At 39.2% G+C, this 20,702-nt stretch overlaps 1 protein-coding gene across 17 annotated transcripts in view; it reads right to left on the bottom strand.

Moving 5' to 3' along the window:
• Positions 1-20,702, bottom strand: part of neb (nebulin) — a 57,539-nt gene that overhangs the window by 11,963 nt on the left and 24,874 nt on the right. For 10 of the 17 annotated variants that reach the window (XM_042001263.1, XM_042001267.1, XM_042001268.1 and 7 more), the window contains exons 55-108: positions 20,355-20,666; positions 19,896-20,099; positions 19,673-19,777; positions 19,425-19,532; positions 19,033-19,344; positions 18,782-18,886; positions 18,566-18,664; positions 18,323-18,424; positions 18,083-18,190; positions 17,683-17,994; positions 17,489-17,593; positions 17,281-17,385; positions 17,083-17,187; positions 16,871-16,978; positions 16,664-16,774; positions 16,240-16,437; positions 15,971-16,075; positions 15,781-15,885; positions 15,560-15,664; positions 15,345-15,452; positions 15,118-15,231; positions 14,780-14,977; positions 14,375-14,479; positions 14,091-14,195; positions 13,859-13,966; positions 13,556-13,663; positions 13,360-13,467; positions 13,148-13,252; positions 12,955-13,059; positions 12,761-12,859; positions 12,571-12,675; positions 12,325-12,429; positions 12,132-12,236; positions 11,937-12,041; positions 11,644-11,748; positions 11,432-11,536; positions 11,227-11,331; positions 11,003-11,107; positions 10,028-10,132; positions 8,495-8,596; positions 8,292-8,399; positions 8,090-8,194; positions 7,888-7,992; positions 7,698-7,802; positions 7,487-7,591; positions 7,288-7,398; positions 7,084-7,194; positions 6,859-6,960; positions 4,977-5,081; positions 4,373-4,462; positions 2,798-2,911; positions 1,370-1,474; positions 746-850; positions 118-222 (exon numbers count right to left, since the gene is read on the bottom strand). In XM_042001263.1, the coding sequence (XP_041857197.1) occupies positions 118-222; positions 746-850; positions 1,370-1,474; positions 2,798-2,911; positions 4,373-4,462; positions 4,977-5,081; positions 6,859-6,960; positions 7,084-7,194; positions 7,288-7,398; positions 7,487-7,591; positions 7,698-7,802; positions 7,888-7,992; positions 8,090-8,194; positions 8,292-8,399; positions 8,495-8,596; positions 10,028-10,132; positions 11,003-11,107; positions 11,227-11,331; positions 11,432-11,536; positions 11,644-11,748; positions 11,937-12,041; positions 12,132-12,236; positions 12,325-12,429; positions 12,571-12,675; positions 12,761-12,859; positions 12,955-13,059; positions 13,148-13,252; positions 13,360-13,467; positions 13,556-13,663; positions 13,859-13,966; positions 14,091-14,195; positions 14,375-14,479; positions 14,780-14,977; positions 15,118-15,231; positions 15,345-15,452; positions 15,560-15,664; positions 15,781-15,885; positions 15,971-16,075; positions 16,240-16,437; positions 16,664-16,774; positions 16,871-16,978; positions 17,083-17,187; positions 17,281-17,385; positions 17,489-17,593; positions 17,683-17,994; positions 18,083-18,190; positions 18,323-18,424; positions 18,566-18,664; positions 18,782-18,886; positions 19,033-19,344; positions 19,425-19,532; positions 19,673-19,777; positions 19,896-20,099; positions 20,355-20,666 (6,600 nt within the window). Of the gene's footprint in view, positions 1-117; positions 223-745; positions 851-1,369; positions 1,475-2,797; positions 2,912-4,372; positions 4,463-4,976; positions 5,082-6,858; positions 6,961-7,083; positions 7,195-7,287; positions 7,399-7,486; positions 7,592-7,697; positions 7,803-7,887; positions 7,993-8,089; positions 8,195-8,291; positions 8,400-8,494; positions 8,597-10,027; positions 10,133-10,628; positions 10,731-11,002; positions 11,108-11,226; positions 11,332-11,431; positions 11,537-11,643; positions 11,749-11,936; positions 12,042-12,131; positions 12,237-12,324; positions 12,430-12,570; positions 12,676-12,760; positions 12,860-12,954; positions 13,060-13,147; positions 13,253-13,359; positions 13,468-13,555; positions 13,664-13,858; positions 13,967-14,090; positions 14,196-14,374; positions 14,480-14,779; positions 14,978-15,117; positions 15,232-15,344; positions 15,453-15,559; positions 15,665-15,780; positions 15,886-15,970; positions 16,076-16,239; positions 16,438-16,663; positions 16,775-16,870; positions 16,979-17,082; positions 17,188-17,280; positions 17,386-17,488; positions 17,594-17,682; positions 17,995-18,082; positions 18,191-18,322; positions 18,425-18,565; positions 18,665-18,781; positions 18,887-19,032; positions 19,345-19,424; positions 19,533-19,672; positions 19,778-19,895; positions 20,100-20,354; positions 20,667-20,702 lie in introns of all 17 variants that reach the window. The other 7 variants (XM_042001264.1, XM_042001269.1, XM_042001271.1 and 4 more) reach the window with 5 other exon arrangements.

Below are 20,702 nucleotides of genomic sequence, written 5' to 3'. Positions count from 1 at the left end.
CTGACATCCAACAAACATATCAATGTACAGCAAAAAGCAATACATGATTCTTTAGAGCTGAAGAGCAACCTGCCCCTGCAGCCATTTTTAGCCCCGAGGTGGAAGAACAGTATTTACCTGGCTCTGCATGTGCTGGGCCTCCTTAGCAGTCACATATGTGGGTGTCTCAAAGTCCAGCATGGGTTTGCCCTTCTCCCTCTCATACTTCTCCTTGTATTTAACCTGGAACAGCCCACACACATTTAAAGTCAACATTTTTCAGTAGAAGGTTTAAGAAATATGATGCAGGCACATTGTGTTCTGGTTCCCAGGAATTTTAAAATCTTGGTTTGAGTCATTTAGTCTCTCAAAACAAAATTTTAATTTGAATTCATGTTTGTCAAAGATTCATTGGTGTAATGAATGTAAATGTAATGGAGAAGGAAAAGCCTCCACTGTCTGACCAGTGTTGTTTCAATGTTTTGTTGATTTTATTGCTGATTTTCTGATTTTTTTAACAGATTAAAAAAAAACAACAGGAAAGAAAAATGTAAACTATTAAATACAGTATATGTTACTATTTCATGTACTGTGCCTGAGCTAGCTTTAAGCTAAGTTATGACATCTCGTAATCACATTATAAAGAAATGCAATACTGTCCTCTGAATGAAAAGCTGCAGAAAATGCTGTTTAGCAGAAAAGTGGTCAACAGTCAAAACCCATAGATTGTTTTGTGTTTGCTGACCCCAGAATCGGTACCACTTACGTTACTCTGAAGTTCAGAGGCCTCCTTGAGATGGAGCTGTTCTGGTGTGTCAGGAATCATGTGGTAGTGACCCTTACTCTCCTCAAATTTCTTCTTGTAGCGGTACTACAGGGAGTTCCCAGTAAAGTAAGGCAGCTCAGTACAACGAATGAGAAGAAGAGTGTCTGTCTGGCGTTTATTCTTGTACATTACACATTAAAAAATGCCTCACACTTTGTAACAGAAAAGAAAAATATTAACACTATACCTTTATTACAAAAGATAGTTAGAAATTAAGTGAAAACTACCTAAAAATAAATTAATGGTGTTAAGTGATCATTAATAAAAAAGACTACTTCTCTTCAAATTACAAGAGGTGAAACATTAGACGTTATATTAGATGACATGAGAAGGTCAAAGGTGAGACGGGTAAGGATCACTACCAGATGAGGTCACAGGATAATGGATGCCTGGATGATGGAGCTTAGTGTATAAATCCATGAGATGGTCAATGGTTTATTACACTATGCTGATGGAGTTCAGGCTCATTTCAATGAACCATGGAGGGTGCACTGAAACTGAAACCGACTCACAGCAGCTGCCTGGGTGGGAATGTGAGAAGGTTAAATTCTGACGATATCTTACGTCACTGGACAGTTTGCTGGTGCTCAGACTGTGCTGCATGGACAGAGACTCGGCCATATCGGTCACAGGTTTGTGGATCTTCTTCAGGTCACCCTTGTACTTCACCTGTGGGATGATGCCAGTGTGATTGTAAGATTATTGATTATTGATAAGGATAAGATAGTTTCGCTGGATTCTCGAGGAATTTGTTTCTGATTTCATTACATTTAAAAAAAACCTTAGTTAACCCTACCCTAACTACAGTATGCACAAATACATAAAAAATAAAAAAAAATAAAAAAATAAACCAAAAGTGCTTTAACCCTTTAATTGCCTGCTCTATTGTTTGGCAGAGCAATAAAATCAGTAATCTTCTTAGAAATGAGTGGAAATAAACCTGCCTGAGCTAAATACCACCTGGTTTTGGTATGTAATGCCAACATTGTTTGTTAATCCATTACTGTTTAAAGTTTTGACTATTTCACTTTTGTTACATATTGTTAACTCATTTGTTAAATAAACAATTTCTATTATTATTGTCCAAATTAAATTTTCTTTTGGGTTCAGGTGGCTTTTGTTTATAATGAACAGTAATAGCCAAGAAGAAAAAGGTATGGAAATCATACAAGGACCTACTGTGAACAGAACTTTCATTCAACCAGTTGAACTAACCAGTGCAAACTTTGCATAATTGTCATAACAAAGAGACAAACAGCTAGTATAAGTAATGAAGCCACTAACACCAAATGACCCATCATAAATGTTTTGACACTACTTAAATTCAAAGAGCAGATTTTGAGGGATTTTTGTTTGTATCTTAGACTTCTGAAACCTGAGGTCCCTCCGTTGGGAGACACTAAGAACAGATGGTGCAAAAATGTGCCAAAATGGCTGTTTTGTAGACCTTGCCTTATCTATCTGTACTAAAGGTTTTGTTCTGCTTTACTTTATCAGAGTATACCTTTGCAGAGATGGTGTTCACAGATTGTACCATGATTTAAAAGAGGTGTAGAGCTACAGCTGAATCATTCCAAAGAGATATTCTTATCTATCCTAAAAGTGTCTGTTTGGTTTTACTTAAACTTTTTTCAGTTGTGTTATGTGTCACCTTCATTTATTCTTCACCACTAACACATATACTGTTATTTACAATATTAACAAAGTGTTCCCTTTACTATCACTCCAAAAGTAAATAAATTGTTGAGATATACTCATTACTTTATGCAGAGGCCAAAAACATAGGCACAGGGCTCAAAAACAAACTCATGGTACGTCTAGCTTTCTTGATCAGATCTGCAGAGAACCAGGATTATCTTTCCATTCAACAAGCCCTCACACTGCAAGTAGATATCAGAAGGAATCTATAGCTCTGTCCTGCTCTGTGCAAGTAAAAAAAAAGTTAGATTAAATGGATGAGTGTGTAATGATGGAAGATTTGTGGGCACCTACCTCACTGGCCAGATCATTGGCATCCTTCAGTGTCTTGTAAATCTTGCTCTCCTTCAGGTCAAATTGTGGTTTCTTTCCTTTCATCTCCTTATCAAACTTCTCCTTGTACTTCACCTGGTAGGGCGGATTATATGTAGAAGTTAGAGGATGTATTTTCTGAGGAGAGATTAACTGTAGTCGCATATTTACAGACACTATCAGAGTGAAAACGACAAAAGTACTGCATGTTGTCTTATGATTTTGTGTACAAAATATGAAAGGATTAGTAATTCAAATTCCTTGCAGATATTTTATTCTTTTTCTCTTTTTTTCTCTCTTTTTTGCTTTGGACATGCAACTTTGATTGCAGTCAAACATTGTGGCTTTTAGATATGATTATACTTTTCATGCTTCTCATTTTCATCCAGCACTCATGTTAATCGATCTTAGATGGGGAGGTATGTTAACAGGCCTGCAGTTCGGGTCCAATATTGAGAGAAAAGCTCCTGTTGTAAGTTGTGCATAGTGTTCAATCTTCATTACCAGAGACTTTTATAACTTCTCTGTACATTATCAGAGTTATTCAGGCATGTCACATATCCACATCCCAATGCCAAAATTTGGTGGTGTTCTCAGTCAAACCAAACTGGGGCAGTTACAGTCTGTTCATACTCACTGTGTACACCTTCCTTTGAGATCAGTTGCAATTCATAAATGGCATTCAAATATATTTATATATATATTTCACTTATCAGACATGGTTTGACTTTGGAAATGTAAATAAAGCTCTGAAAGCAGAGCCTATTTCCTGGAAAGTAACTAAGAAATCCTTAAATTTAATCTTAAACACAACATGGACACTGAGTAGCTTCTCTATTAATCAACTCAGTCTATTCTGAATGTTTTGTGGTAGATTCATACATCTGTTTAAAGGTCTCTACCTTTGATCAAATCAAACAGGTTGCATTTCATAGTGATGATACTTGAATACAACATTTATATACAATAAAAGATATATAGATGAATCAGGGCTATATGACTGAAACCACTCTTCTCTAAATTTAGCAGAAAAATTAAAATGCAGATTTAACAATCAGAGCGAGATCGTTCACTTTTAGAGTTAACACGTTTGTGAATTTGTGCAGATATTTAAGAGGCTACACTGCCCTCTAGTGTTAAAATCAAACTGAAGTTCTACCTGGAGGGTTTCTGTCACCCTCTCTAAACGTTCAGAAATAAACATGTTAAACTGAGTTTTTCTCAAAAAAAAAAAGAAGTATTTAAATTCTGAGAATATAAACAATTATGTCATAATGACACAAGTGCAGCTAATGCAGTGATGCACTTATCTATGCTTAGCAATGAGCCACAGGTTGTTAGCAAAGAAAAAAAGAGGCACACAGTACTGAATGACATAAACCACAGGAGTAAGAATATTGGGATCCAATTTTCAGCCCCTTTTAGTTTGATAAGCTTGGTCAACCCACCAAAACCTAACATTCAGTCAGTCTCTGGGTTGGTAGGAAGGTGACAGAAAGACAGAGCAGACAAACAAATAGCAGCAGCCCTTTAATTTCAGGGCATAAGCCTCCTTACATCACTAGTCACCGCACTCATTTTCTTAATGTGGCGCATCTGGGGGGTATCATAGGAAGCTGCTCCATGGAGGGAGGGCTTGTCCTCCACCTACAAAGCGCAGTGTAATCGAGGGATGAGAATACAAAGACAAGGACATTATGGAATCAGATTTTAGAGGAAAGAGATTAGGAATAGGAAGGAGGAGAGAAGAAAGATGGAGGAAGAGGAGAAATGTAGGAGGAGATGTTTAAAGATGGGGTGGAACACATATAATGATATGAGCAGTTAAACATGAACAACTTCTTTGATGAAGTCACAAAGACGTGGATTATAATGCAGGATGGCAAAGGAAGCGATACAGAAGAGCCACTAGTTCTATAATTAGGCCAGCAGGACTGCTGCTAAGCATCTACTATAGCATCACTAGTCTGCAAATAGCTTGTAAAAGCTGATCCGACAATGAAAGTGGGCAGCTGGTGTAATGTAGCTCCAGCTGTCTTCAATAAGTCTTCAATAAGTGGATAAATAAATATGATGAACCATTTTTTAACATAACTGTAGAAGGTCAGTGGAAAAGCAGCCTGACTGAGTGTCAAGGGACAGTTTACTTGGCTTGCTGTACCTGGCTGGTCAGCTGGGACACTTGAGTTGCCAAAGCGATGTCTGGACGGTGGGCCAGAGAACCTCCACGGCTGGCCTCTTCACGGGCCTTTTCACGGTAGCCAATCTGATGAACATAAGAGCAAACAAGAATCAGTAAACTATTCATAAACTACACCGTTGGGTATGTGGTTTGTTGTGGTGCACACATGATGGGGTTAATGCCAATACATCACATCCACATTTCTTCATTGCTTATCCACCGATAAGCAGCAGAATATTAGCACATATTCACACTCAAATACAGTATCTGCAGGAGTGTGCATCTGAATCTGTGTGCCATGTGGCTTGTGTACACACAAGCTTGTAAAACACAAAATATAAATAAAAAGAATGAGCATCTTTCTGTCTTTGTGCGCAGGTTTTAGTATTTAAGGTTACAGTGTACAAAATAACAAAGGCCTATAAGGAAAACAGACCTAAACCTAAAGAGTTTGTGTCTTCTGCTTTGCTAAATAAATTTGTTAGGATCCCTGTCTGTTTCCCCTGTGGGCTGCTCCCTCAGTTGCCCTAGTGTGTGCGTTTGTCTCCCTCTATCTATTTTTGTGTGTCATGCCTGTATCTGGCCAGAAGGTCCAGGGCAGCCATTACTACACCTGGGCTGATCACCACACCAGAGTCTCATCCTGCAATCAAGCCACCCTCATTCCCAGCAGTATTTAACCACGGGATCATTCTACCATCCTCTGCCAGATCGTCCAGTTATTTTGTCTGGTACTTTGGGGCCTTCATCCTTCCTTCTGGAGATTGTCGTTTGTGCTAACAAGACCTGTTTGTGTTTAGACTCCTGGTGAAGCTGATCTCCCCGGCCTAATGTGCTTTACCAACCTCCTGGCTCTGTCCCCACCTTGTTGGACCTGTTCACTCCACCCCAGCTCTCTGCTTGCTCCTGCCCTGCAGGTCTCCCACCCTCCGCCTGTCTGCCTGTTCAACCTCTGATCAGTCTGATCAGACTCCAAGCAGCCATCGGATCCTGGACTCAGACTACCGGACTGTTCAGTTTTCAGAAACTGCACCTGTTCACGTTCAAATAAACTGTCACTAATCAATTCTGCCTCTGACTTCTGGGTCATCTTGTGTCTGCATTTAGGGGTCCAGACCACTTCTGCCTGAAAAACCTTAACAAAATTATGTTTTAATTTTCTTGGAAATATCAACAGAAAGTACTTCTATACTGGATAGCAATAATGTTTGAGGTCCCATCTTGCAATGAGAAGAAAGGAAAATGTGAAGGTGTATATATAGTTGTAGATGGAGTTATGTGAGATGTATATTGTGCTAAAGAATGTGTAGATGGTATCTCAGATAGTTGCTACCTCCAACTTGACTACCAGTTACTGGTACACACTGCTACTTTAACCTTTTTGGTGTATGTTTAATACGATCTGTGTTCAGATCTGCTCTTATTATCTGGCTTTTGGTCCTCAGTCACTCGTCATCACCCGTTTTTTTAATGATGCTAAACTTTTCTCGTTTTTTTTTATTTTTTATTCTGACCTCACTCCACTGCTCCAGTCAACTTCTTGTCTGCAACTCGTTAAGCCAATCAAAATGTTCCCAGTCCTTTTTAAACTTCTGTTCTGTCACTTGCCTCCAGACTGCAATTCTCCACTGTCCTTCCTCCCAATGTCTAAAAAGGAGACTCATCTGATGCCTGCCCTCTCCTGAATCCACAAGCGTCTACATTTCTGGAATCCCATCCTACCTCTTTCTTTAATTATCTTATGCTCCACCATGACGGCATCTAATAGTCATTCATTTGTATACTAATCCTCTCTACATCTTCATCCTTTCAATTGCTCTCTTCTTATGCAAAACATTTTCTGCATATATTTGATGGTTACCTCACTGATTAGTTTAGCAGCCTGGGTGGCCTTTTTGATGTCGGGACGGTCGACTACAGAAGTGTAGTGCAGGTTGGCTTTGGCATCTTTCTTGTAGTTAACCTGAAGAGTTATGAAGAGGAACAGAGTACAGTGCAAGCCAAAAACCGAGTAGCATATATAAACATTATTTTAAAAAATAGAGGAAGTGGATCTCTCTCAAGAATAATGGTGTATATGACTCACGTTGCTCTGATTCTTAGCCACATCCATGGCATGCTGAACATCAGGTGGCACAATCATGTGGTTATACACAGACTTGCCCTTTTCCTTCTCAAACTTTGCTTTGTACAATTTCTATAAAGAGAGAACAAAGAATCAAGTAGACACAGTACAGGATGGAGAAATGGCTAAACTGATTTTGTTAATAACAGATGAGACAGTTTTTACCTCGCTGACAAGCTTTTTGACCTCCTTGCTGTGGGCAGTGTCGCGAGTCTCACGCAGGGTGGTGAATGAGCCAGACTGCATGATCTTCTTACCTTCCTCCTTGTATTTGCTCTGAGAAAGGAAGTCGTAGCTTTTTGTGGTCAAAGGTTTACTCAAGGATGTGCAAATAATGCTCAGATTTCTACTGACTGGTTCCTACCTCTGAAACCAGAGTGCGTACAGCCTTGGCATGGAGAATTTGAGGAGTATCCAGAACAGGCACATAGTGGCCCTTTGCCTTTTCATATTTCTCTTTGTACTTCACCTGAAGTAGGGGAAATTAAAAAAGTGAACATCATGCTGCATAGCGTTTCTGATGCAGCCTTCTTTTAGACCAGGAGCTTTTTTTTCCTATTAAAAGGAAAACTTACATCACTGGCAATTTCAGCATTCTTCTTGTAGAGGAGGGTGTACTTGTCGTCAGCTATAGGTATCACACAGCCCTTTAGCTGCTCTTTGTCATACTTGTACTCAACCTGTGGGTGAAACGATGTGGGGGGAAATAATCAGAGCAGAATCAATAATGAAAGTCACATTTTTAAAGAAGCAGCATCAACTCACATCACTCTGTTGCAGGGTGTTTTTGGCAGCATTGACAAAGTCAGGCCTATCAGCTGTCCAGATCCACTTGTTCTTGGTTGCTTCATACTTCTTCTTGTAATCAAGCTAAAAATGGAAAGAAATTAAAAATTGTATCACATTCTTTTCAGATGAGTTCAGTCAGAATATTAAAAGTTCTTGTGCTGTCCCTGAAGCAGCTTACATTGCTGATGTTCTTGTAGGCTTCCTTTGCAGCACGGATGTCATGAGCCTCGGGGTCCATGTTGATCTGGGCCTTGCTCTTCTCGTACACCTCTTTGTACTTCAGCTGCAGGATAAATTAAAAACACACCATCAAACACATTTAGTTTTTTTTAATGATTTGGATCCATACAAAAGTGCGGGGGTGTCACAGCGGGACTTACAGTGCTGGTGATCTCCTTGACCTTCTTCATGTGGTTTTGGTATGGAGTGTCATAAGGCAGGGTGTATCCCTTTGCCTTGGTTTTGTTGTACTCCATCTTGTAGATGATCTAAGATGTAGATGACAGCATGGTCAGTAAAATTTAAAACAAAAAGAATATATATATACATATATAAAGGAAATAGTGAGACAAACAAAACCTACATCGCTGATCTTCTTGCTGCGTTTGTGGGCCTCGTACTCAGGGGTCTCCAGGACGGATGTAAACTTGTCCTTGGCGCGTTCATACTGCTCCCTGTACTTCCACTGATGGATGATGATGCATAACAATGAGAAAGTCAGTGTAACTCATAATAAAAACTGCCACTGTAATCATGCAGTGTTTTTTAACACATTTCCTTGCAACTTTTTTTTACTTTAATTTCTGGAGATAAAGAGTATATCTATTCAAGAAAAGACGTGAATAAGTGGGGTTTTTTTTTACATCAAATAATGTCGTCCACAGAGGCGGTTCTGTTGATAACATTATTTGACTTTAAATAAAACAATTTAACTTAATTGTTTTTATTTCTTTTTTTATTGCCTGTTTTTTCTTGAATAGTTTCAGAGCAAAGTCAGAAGCAACTAGAATGTAGCATGTCATCTATTACTGTCTAAAAATGGTATAGTATGTCCAGTGAGTGAGATGGTGACATGCAGAAAAAACATGCTTCATGAAACACACAGACACAGATGAATTATTTTCAAGATGAGTATGAGGACAATATGTAATACCACTTGTAGATCGTGAAAGTCCACAGTGCCCACGTAGTTCATTATGGCCAACAGTCCATCCTATCATATTTGTTGCTTACTGGAATTAAGGTGGCATGATTAACTGTGTTGTGTAGGGGGACTAAACTCTACATACATGCTTAATGAATTAATTTAGCATGTGCTTCTATGTTATAATTGCATTCTTTAAAGCTTATTGCACACCTCTGTACACTGCCCACTTGTGGTGCAGCCATAGTAAAGCTAAATTTAATAATATAATAAATTGCCTGCCAGCTGTTTGTGCAGAATGTTGTGCCCACTTTACACGCTGTTAGTAGAAATTTTGTGTATAAATTCATTGTGCGATTGGAGAATTCTAAAAATGATATTATTATGGTTTTAACAACGCCTAAGAAGAGCAGTGTACGATATAACTTTGGACTCTAGAGGCACTGCATTAAGTGCTTGTATGGATTATAGATAAAAATTTATAGTCTCTCTGTATTGCCTTTTTGTCTTTCTGTTTTATATTTGTTTTTTCTGTCATGTTTTGTTCTGTTTTTATATGAACCAAATTGTAAGTCTGAAATAAAGAATTGAGTTGAACTGAATTTAATGAAAAATTTAACTTGAGATTTGCTGTATTTTTAATTATACTGTAGCTATGTCAGCACATAGTTGGAAACTTCTGCACTGCATCTGAAGATGAGTTAGAGTTTAATTAATCAATGAGACATGATAATTAAGCGATGAACAGATTAGAGCATGAAAGAAACGGATGGAATATAAAGAAGTTAAACCATTTTTAAGTGAACTGAATGAATGGAAAGATTATCTACATGATGATTATTTGATATGATAAGATCTTGTCCAGAAACACCCGTAATCTATGATCTCAGTCATGAGACTACACAGGGTTTATTTTCAGGTGTTTTTGGACAGAGATCAGTTACCAAAGTTTACTGGTCTTTGGCTGTTTACCTTACTGCCCGCAATGGACTGGTAAAGGGCTGTGAGGATGTCAGGGCGGAGCAGCTCATTGCAGCCACTCTTTAGTAGATCCTTTGCTCTGGATTTATACATATTCTGTCCACACACACAACAACATACACACATAGCATGCCAGAGTTGAGAACAAAAATGAAAAACAGTAGTAACACTGGGAGGACTGGAGCAGAACTCCGGAGATCCAAGTGTGTTGATGGAGCTATTTGTGCTCTTCTGTACCCACAGAGTGACAGAAATGATCATTCTCAGTCGTAAGTTCAGTTGCTTTTTGGACATGACTGGTATTAGATAAGATGATTTCAATAAATAAATTATTTATCCGTCTCTCTGATGGAACAGGAGAGCCATGCTCACTCAACATAGCTCTCCAGCTGCTATTTGAGTGGCACTACTAACGACAACCTGTAGGGGATAAAAAGAAAGAGACTGGTAGAAAATAACTATCACAGCCATGCGATGTCCACCAACAGGTCTGTCGACAACCTCATGCACCAGTGTGAGAGGTCTGGAGGGGGAGGCTGGAGGTAGCAGCGGAGTAGGCGGGCCAGTCATACAGCGCAACCAGGACGTTTACCTGGCTCATCTTCCTGTTCTCCCTGGCCAGTTGGTATCTAGGGTCATCTGTGGTAATGGTGAACCTATCCCTGGTCTTCTCATAATTAGCTCTGTAGTGCCTCTGCTCAGAATTTTAGAAGGTAGTTAAAAACAAATGTCTAGAAAACAGTGACTCTGACATCGGAGGAGACTTTGAAAAGAAAAGAAAGTTAAATAAAGTTCAAGTGAAACAAACAAAAAAAACAGCAAGAATTTACAGTTTTACCTTTAAATTGGGAGTCAAGTAGAGAAGCATATAAGACATATAAACATAGTCAACAATTTCAGTGGATATCCAATAAAATAAATGAAAATCTTTCATACCGCATCGAGTTAAAGAATGTAAGGACTCACATCATTGATGAGAATGGAGGCGTTCTTGGCAGCCTGGAAGAATGGAGTGTCGCAAGTGTATTTGAAGTTTCCTCTGTTCTTCTCAAAGGAAGCTTTGTAAAGTCTCTGCAGTCAAAAGAAACAAAGAAAAAAGTGAAGCAATGAACATATGCTATAATTAAATGTTGAATAAATTTGTAGCATGCACCTCATGATGAAACTCATGAACTAAACTGATACTTCACCTCACTGTACAAAGCCTTGTTCCTCTCAGCCTGCACCAGGTCAGGAGTGTCCCACACATAGCATCCAATACCCTTCAGCCAATCCAGATCCTCCTTGTACTTGATCTAAAACAAGATACAAATAAAGGATTTAGGACGAATATTCAATAACATGTGCTTTCCCATCACCAGTAATTTGTGTGGAGGGTAAAACAAGGTTACTCACGTTGCTGACGTTATCATTAACAATTCTGCTGAAGAAGAACTCAGGACGGTCGGGTATGGACTTCCACGTACCCAGAGAGTCGATGTACTTCTGTCTGTATTTCACCTGTGGTTCAGAGATGAGAAGAACAATGAAAAAAGGTCAAATAGATATGACCCTGAAAGAGAGAAATGTAGAAGAACTTTTATAAGTAATAATGAAAAGCTGCCAACCTCACTGATGTCATCAGTGACTCTGCGGTGGCAGATGATGTCCAGAGCATCCTTGTCTGTGTGGTAGTGGCCCTTGGAACGCTCAAAGGTTTCCTTGTAACGCAGCTGAAAGCAAGAAGAAGACAAAATGTGAGATATATTATAGCATTTTCCTTTTATTAGTCACTAAGATTCAAAGGTTAAAAAAAGGCTATTTCCTTTATATTTTGGAGTTATCTGCACAGAAATCTTTTAGCTATAAAGTAAAATACTTCTTACTGAAATTCTCAATAAGTAGCCATATGCATACTTACATCACTGGACTGCAGGTAGGCTTTCTTGGCACGGATCAGGATAGGTGTGTCAGCAATGGCCGTGTACCTGTGCTTCATCTTCTCGTACTGATCCTTATATTTATTCTAAGGCAGGAGATAATTATTCAACACATCAGGTGTTTGTTGAAGAAAATGAAGTAAAATAGCACAGGAATGAGGAAGCGGAAGACTCACCTCGCTGAAGACCGTTTTCATCCTCCTAGCATGTTGGATGACGGGAGTTTCACGTTCTGCAGTAAAATGAGGTCTCTCTTTGGCTGCCAGACTTGTGTAGATGTACTGCATCAAAAGGGAAAAGATATTGATTATATCACAGAGAAAGCTGTAGTTTAGTTTATTCAATGAGTAATCTTGTGTTTCAGCTTGCCTTGTTAGTCAGCTGCTGGGCCCACTTGACTCTCTGAATGTCCAAAGAATCAGCAGTGGAGGTAACCTTGGCCATGTCCTCCTTGCTCTGAGCTTTGTAGATCATCTGAAAAGAGATTAGCAGAGAAAAATCAATTTAAAGTTGTTTTCTGGAAAAAAGGGCACATTATTACTTTGATTTTAAGCCCTAATCGAGTGAAGCTATTCTTATAGTGTAATAAAGTCTTGTGTTTGAGAAAAAACCCACGTTGCTCATGTGTTTCTTCAGCTCAGTCACACGCTGGTACTCTGGAGTATCCAGGACCACAGAGAAGTTGGAGAGGTTCTTCTTAGCTTCCACTGGATAGCTTGTCTGTAAAAGTTAAAAATGGGTGAAATAAATAATGGTAATGACACAGGAGGAAGTAAAATATACATATTAAAGAGCAAACACATACCCTGAATTTGGTGATATTGCGGACGTTGACCATCTCTGGGGTGTCATACAAGAAGCAGCCAACGCCTCTCAGCCACATTAGATCCTCTTTGTATCTCAGCTAAAAACACAAATTGATTTCAACATGGATTTTTAACGAAAGCTCTGACCTCTTCGTGAATATTTGTGCAAAGACTGTGCATGCTTTAACCATACATCGCTGGTGATCTCTTTGACGTGGTAGCAATGCATGAGCTGAGGCGTTATGGGGAGGGAGATCAGCTGGCCTCTGCTGTTGTAGTATTTCTCTTTGTAGCACAGCTAGAATGAGAAGGAGAGAAAAAGTTAGCATGAATAGCATATCATTTGTATAATTAGTGAGGGAACTTGTGCATAAATAGTTTCTCACATCACTGAGGTGCTCCTGGTTCATCTTGACTTGTTTGATATCAGGAGTGTCATAGGTTGTGTGGATCTTGTCCTTCTGCTTCTGGTATAGCTCACGATACAGACGCTGGAGAAGCAAAGAGGCCAGATTTATTTATTAAACATTAAAGTATCCAAACAATATTATTCAATGCTTAATGTGCCAGTGTCTGCGTCAACAGTTTGTTATCTTACGTCATTGATGATCTTGTTAGCCTTTCTTGCGCTGACAAAGTTGACACCCTCTGGATGAAGAGTATAAGCCTTAGCCTTCATCATCTCGTAGGCCTCCTTGTATTTCACCTGCGCAGATAAGGGCACAAGTGTGAAATTCGGTTACATCACAACACATCAGAAGCAATGATTAATTGCTGTTGAGACAAAAACTTACATTACTGCTGATGACGCTGTTCATCTTAACCTGCTTGATGAGTGGGGTGTCGCTAGGCAGGGAGTAACCAGTGGGCATAAAGCTCTTGTTGGCCTCCTTGTACCAGTTCTGAGAGAAGATGCGAACAATGATTTTTTTTTAGCTTAAACAATTTCCAAATAGCTACACAGAAACTCATACAATAAATGAGCAAAATAAATCAAAACTCTAACAACTATTTGTTAAAACTGAACAGAATTATGGATGATCTATAAAGCTGAAAAACTTCTGTACATCATATTACATATTACAGCATTAACTTACATCACTCTGGATGTAGTTAGCCATGCGAGCTCTTTCTGTTTCAATGGTAACAGCTGGGGAGCTGTTGGTGCCTTTAACATTGGTGTTGTAATCATAGCGGTAGTGGAGCTGAAAGAGAAAAAGAAAAGAAGATGCAACATGTAGTCTTGATTCTTTACTTTGTAGTTAATTAAAGACATTTTAAGTACACGTTAAATTTAGAAATAGGACACATTTTAAAAAAGGTACTCACATCACTCAGGTTTTGAGCGTTCTGCTTTGCCGTCTCATACACTGGAGTCTCCGTCACCACAGAGTACTCCTTGAATGCCTCAATACCTTTGGCTCTGTACTTGGTCTGGAATAAAAAAAAGCAATCAGCGTTGCTTTTCATTGCAAAATTGTGCAGCATTATGGGAAAATAAGTTACTGTACATCACAGAACTGCACAGTGAATAGTTTCCCAGTGTAAAAAGAATAGAAAATGATCAATTTATTTATGATAAAGAATAAATATACTGCTTTAGATGGGCTTACCTCACTCTGAAGGTTACCAGCATGCTTGACGCGGAGAATCTCTGGAGTGTCCCAGGCATAACAGCCGATTCCCTTCAGCCAGTTCATATCATCCTTGTAGAAGATCTGAGGAAAAGTTTAACAAGTTAAGAAAATTTTTTAATGTGCAAAATTTTTCCTAATATAAGGATTGAAATATTTATTAGCTGTCACATTTTGTAATTAGTTTTTTTTTAATTTACACACAAAAAGGTTAAAATCCCTTTTCCTTATTATTGGAATACCCTATACACTATGTAGCCTAAACTTCCTTCAATTTGGTTTAACTGAATTAACAGTTTTATAAATATAGAAATTTGTATTTGACAGAAAGTCAGAAAAGTCAGAAATAAAAAGCAGTGATGTGGTTGTAAAGCAGTTACTTACATCACTGAGCTGCTCGTTGACTTTGCGCGCTTGGACGTACATCTGCATGTCAGGCAGGCAAATCCACTGATGCAGATACTTGCGGTAGTTGATCCCACTGACGGTGGACTGGGTTTTGCGAGCAGACAGGATCTCCAACATGTCTGGGGGAATGTGGTTCTTAGCTTTGGTCTTCTCATAGTTCTCCTTGTACAGACGCTATGTAGATGGACAACAGATCCTTCTATCAGTTCTTGCTTTGTGTATTTGTCAAAATAAAACAAAGCTGATCTTGCTATGACTGCCTCATCAAAGAAATACATGTGGAAGACTGAAGCACCTATACACATCTCACTTACGTCCAGGACCAGCTTTCCGGCTTTGACGCAACGAGCGGTGGCTGGATCATCTTCAAGTGACTTTGGCAGACTGTAAAGGGTTTTGTACTTCTCATAATCCTCCTTGTACTTCACCTAAAGAAGCAAGCAGATTCATACATAGATCTAAATATACATCAAAAGTAAATCTCAACTGAGATATAATAAAGAATTTCCTTAATAAATAAATAAACAGAAGCTGAACTTACATGGCTGAGGACAACCTTTTGGACTTTGGCATGTTGCAAAGCATTGGAGTCATGTGGAATTTGGTAGCCCTTCGCTTTGATTTTTTCCCAGGCAGCTGTGTAGTTTTTCTGTTGGTAGAAGAAGGTTAATATTATCAACATATTGCCGCTACAGAAAACAACAGTTATTTTAAATGCTAATACTTGAAGAAAGATAAACCTTAATTTTTACTTACGTTGCTGAAGAAGTATTTAAAGTTGTGGCATCTTGCGTAATCGTAGGTATCCAGAACAGTGGTGTACAAGTGCTTCTCTTTGTGATATGCCTCTCTGTAGTTGAGCTGTTGATGATGGTTGTTGGATTAATATTTTTCTTTCTTTGTTTCTTTTTTAATTAGTTTGTTTTTTCTAAACTCAAACACTATTTATGTTTCTTTTTAAAATGCAGCTTACTCACCTCACTGGCCCAGGTGTGACCCAGGACAGCGGTTACGTACTCTGGGGTGTCTGTCACGATGGAGTAATTGTTGAAGTCTTTCTTGGCTTCAGCTCTGTATTTAAGCTACATGGGAACACAGTAGGATCCAATTTATTTGATAAATTAATCTTAACTCAATTGTACACGCGAGATTATCTTTGTTACTCACATCGCTTTGCAGCTCATAGGACTTCTTGGCACGAATTATCTCTGGTGTGTCCCAGACATAGCAACCAATACCCTTCATCCAGTTCAGATCATCCTTGTAGAACACCTACCAAATGATAACAGTAAAACAAAGAAAGTTTGGTAACTAATAAGAACATCTTTATTTTTGCACATCCTGTTTACAGACAGGTGAATCTTTGTGGGATAATAGTTTGCAAAGAGATCCTGCACAACAGCTAAGTAGACCATGTGTGCAGAGGAGTGACCTACATCACTGAGAATCTCATTGGTCTTGCGGGCACGAATGGCATCCTCCTGTTCTGGGTGGCAAGTCCACTGGTGCAGGTATGTGCGGTAGAGGACATTGCTCAACATGTCCTGGCAACGCTTAGCAACCTGGTTAGCGATGATGTCAGGTGGCAAATGGATCTTGGTCTTGATTTGATGGTAATTCTTCTGGTAGACCCTCTGTAGAGACATTCATTATTTAGATAAGTCCAAAGAAAGTTTTATTTATTTATTTGGTTTTAAAATGCAGTATTAGGAAAACTTGCTTCCTTGGGTAAAATTGCAAGGTAATCCATTAACACTGTTATATTCTGTATTCAAATATACAACCTCTGATTTTTGTGAGCAAAGACTGAAGATTATCCTTTTACCGCAAATTATTTAATTATATATTTTGATCTCTTACCAGTCCCTTGTTCTTCTCCTGCGCTCCACAGCGCATCACCTCAGGGAAGTCCACCAGGGTTCCAGCCATGTAGTGACCCTTTGCTTTCTCATGGGACTCTTTGTATTTGACCTTATATTTAAAAAAATTAGAAATGTCTTAATTTTTTTTACATGTAATCAGAAGAAACATGTGGTTACTACTAGAAAAAAATGTTTAGACACTCACATCACTAGCAATCACCCTGCCCTTCTTGCCAGACTGCAGTGGGATGTATTCATGGTCCAGTTTGTAGCTTGTAGCCTTAGACTCATCCCAGTTCAATTTGTAGAATTTCTGAAAACACAAAAAAAGGTCAGAACAGTTTAAAATAAGTTAACATGTGATATACCATACAAAAACATAAATCGATACAGAAATGGATTTTTGTTTTACATTACCTCGCTGATGATTTTAGCCACCTCTCTGCTATGGGCCAGCTGAGGAGTATCTTCTGAGCCGATGTAATGACCCTTTTCTGCATTGAAAGTCTCTTTGTATTTTAGCTAGAGTAGAAAGCAGAAAAGACAATGTGAATTCTTATATTATGATTTATTCTTCTTTTTAAAATTCAGCCCTACAATTCTTAAAGTACTTACATCACTAAGGTTGGCAGCATTTGTTTTTGCCAAGAGGATCTCAGGACGGTCCACGATCAGGGAGAATTTTCCAAATTGTTCTATGGCATGCTTCTTGTAATGCCTCTGCAGATAAAATTACACCATCAAGGTAAGACGTAATGTGGCAATGTATGCATTGTTTACCAGAATAAAAACAGAAAAACTCAGAGGGATACACAGAACATACATCATTGAGAATTTCCTGCGCCTTCCTGACTTTGACGTGATCAACAGAGTCCGCTGCCACCCAGCCACAGCCGCGAATCCATTCCAGATCAGCTCTGTACACGTGCTGTTGACACAGACCAAAATAACATGTTAGGAAGTGAAGACATGACTTCCTCACACTTTGCTAAATAAATTCTTAATCTGTTGGCCTACATCGCTTTGTAGATCGTAGACTTTGCGGGCCTGGATGACATCATTCTGGTCTGGCAGACAAGTCCACTGGTGCAGGCGAGTTCTGTAGAGGTCATCATTCACTTGCTTCTGGCATTTCTTGGCCAGTTCAAACTGCAACATGTCCACTGGCAGGTTGAACTTGGTCTTGGACTTGTTGAAGTCCTTCTTGTACAGAGCATCACTGGCAATCCTGGCTGAGTTCAGAGCCAGCATGAGCAGAGGGTCGTCCTGGACGCTGAGAGCACCGATGTGGTGACCGACCTGCTTGCGGTATCCTTCCAGGTACTTATGCTACAGGATATAAGAAAATCAGTCTTCATGGTAGATCAATAATTAGGATAAAACCTATATTGAAAGCTTTCAGTATGAAATTACTTACTCGACTTTGCACTTTGGTAGTATGGATGCACTGTTTGATTGGTACAGCATCTCCAGGCATGAAGTATCCTGTGGCTTTTGCCTTGTCCCATGCTTCAGTGTACAGTTTCTACAAGACACATAATAATTTCTTATAACTAGTTATTATGTTATCCAGCTGATTGTCGGCGAGGATAACATTGGTTAAAGTCTATTTTTTTTCTTTAAATTAAATATGTAATAAATAAGGAGACAGTCTTACCGGGTGAACGTTTTTAGCCACCTCTCTGGCTGTGGCAAGTGTCGGAGTGTCCATCATCGAATACTTGGTCTTGTCCTGGTGCCAAGCCTCACGATATTTATACTAAGAAGATTAAAAATATAAAATTCAGTTACCAAAAACATCCAAAACTTGCCTACATAATCTTTATTCTAAGGATGTGTCTTTAAAACAGAACTTGAAATGTACTCAAAAAGCTTCATCGTTGCAGAAAGTCATGCTCACCTCATTTAGGACCTCAGCAGCATTCTTGGCAAGAACCATGTCAATTCTGTCTGCAGGAACTGTGAATTTCTGCTCATCCAACTTCACACGGTAGCCTCTCTGTTAGCAAAAGAAAAATAAAGTAGAAGTCACTCACAATATGCTCTTATTTATCTAAATCAACTGTGAACATTGGATATTCATGTTCATTTGAGGTTTGCCAAGTGTCAAACTTACATCAGCAAGGACCTTCTGTGCATGCTTCACCTTCATAACACCCACAGACTCATGTGGCATCCATCCACAGCCACGCAACCACTCCAAATCAGCTTTGTAGACAGCCTGGGGAGAAAAACGGGTATATTTGCTTTAAAAAAGTATATAACTCAAAGCTGTGAGAGAATCTTGTAATGACACAGAAACATTGTAATCATATACGCACACAAGCACATGATAAGACACAATGAATACATCACAAAGGGGCTCACATCACTCTGAAGGTCGTAGGCTTTCCTGGCCTGGACCACATCATTGGAATCTGGGAGGCAGGTCCAGTTGTGAAGGTGAGTTCTGTAATTGAAATCATTGACCTGAATCTGGCATTTCTTGGCCAGTTCAAGATTCAGCATGTCCACTGGAAGGTGGAACTTGGTCTTGGACTTGTTGAAGTCCTTCTTGTACAGAACATCACTGGCAATCTTTCCTGAGTTCAGGGCCAGCACGATCAGAGGGTCGTCCTGGACGCTGAGAGCACCGATGTGGTGACCGACCTGCTTACGGTATCCTGTCTTGTACTTGTACTGACAGGGAGAAGACAAAAGGTTAATGAAAATCCATTACCTAGATTACTGGTTAAAATGAGGATTGTTTTTCTCCTTACATCACTAATAATATCTCTGGAAGCTTTAGCTTTCAACACAGAGATGGCGTCCTCCTTGATGTGGTAGCCTTTAAACTTCTGGTCATCCCAGGTCTTTGTATACAGTTTCTGTTCAGAACAAGAGAAATAATTAAAAAAATCAAATGTGGTTAATTTATATACATTTAATACACAAACTAAGTACATTCAATATAAATAAGAACTCCAGTATGGACGGAACTTGTAAATAAGAAATAATACAGACTTACATTGCTGATAGAGACAGCATTTGCTTTGGCCAGTTCAAAGGCAGGGGCATCATGTGGTATGTGAATGGAAGTCTTGTCTTTATCCCAGACTTCCCGATATTTCCTCTGTTAGAAATACACAAATAACAATGTAAAGGCTTTTGTTTTGCTGTGCTCATTTGTACAGACTCTTGTATCAAACATTTAATATAGTTTCATTTCACATTCGTTTGTTATTACTCACCTCGCTAAGGTTGTCAGCGTTTTGCTTGGATAAGACGATAGCCGGGAGGTCGACGACACTGGTGAACTTGACTGTGCTTGGGGGCTGGCGGTAGCGCCTCTCATTGAGGATAGCCTGGGCATTTCTAGCTTTGATGACATCCACAGAGTCCTGGGGGGACCAGCCGCATCCCCTCAGCCACTCCAAATCAGCTCTGTAAACAGCCTGAAGAACAACAAAAAAAAAAGTTAACCTCACTAATGAATCCGATTGTTGTTATTTGATTGAAGTATTTCTCAAAAAGAATGAAGATTATTTCATCAAACATGCTGCTCAAGGAAAATGTTGCATATAATCTGAATACATTTCAAACTAAATGATTGCTCCACTGATTCTTATATAATAAAGGCTGTACGGTAAAAAAGAAAATCTTCAGTTTTTTAACTCTCCATTAACTCAAAAAACTTAACATATACTCACATCACTCTGCAAGTCGTAGACCTTTCTAGCCTGGACCACATCATTGGAGTCTGGTAGGCATGTCCACTGATGCAGGTGGGTTCTGTAATTGAAGTCATTCACTTGAATCTGGCATTTCTTGGCCAGTTCAAGGGTCAGCATGTCCACTGGAAGGTGGAACTTGGTCTTAGACTTGTTGAAGTCCTTTTTATAGATATTTTCGCTGGAGATCTTGGCTGCATGAGCGGCGAGCAAAATGAGTGGGTCGTCTTTCACACTGAGGGCACCGATATGATGGCCGCACTGCTTGCGGAAACCAGCCTTGTATTTGTACTGAAAATAATAACAATTTTAATCAGTGTCATATCA

The sequence above is a fragment of the Melanotaenia boesemani genome, chromosome 12, assembly GCF_017639745.1.
Source record: "Melanotaenia boesemani isolate fMelBoe1 chromosome 12, fMelBoe1.pri, whole genome shotgun sequence".
Lineage (NCBI taxonomy): Eukaryota > Metazoa > Chordata > Actinopteri > Atheriniformes > Melanotaeniidae > Melanotaenia > Melanotaenia boesemani.
The sequence above is the reverse complement of the archived record's forward strand: the minus strand, read 5'-3'. Positions and strand labels throughout refer to the sequence as shown.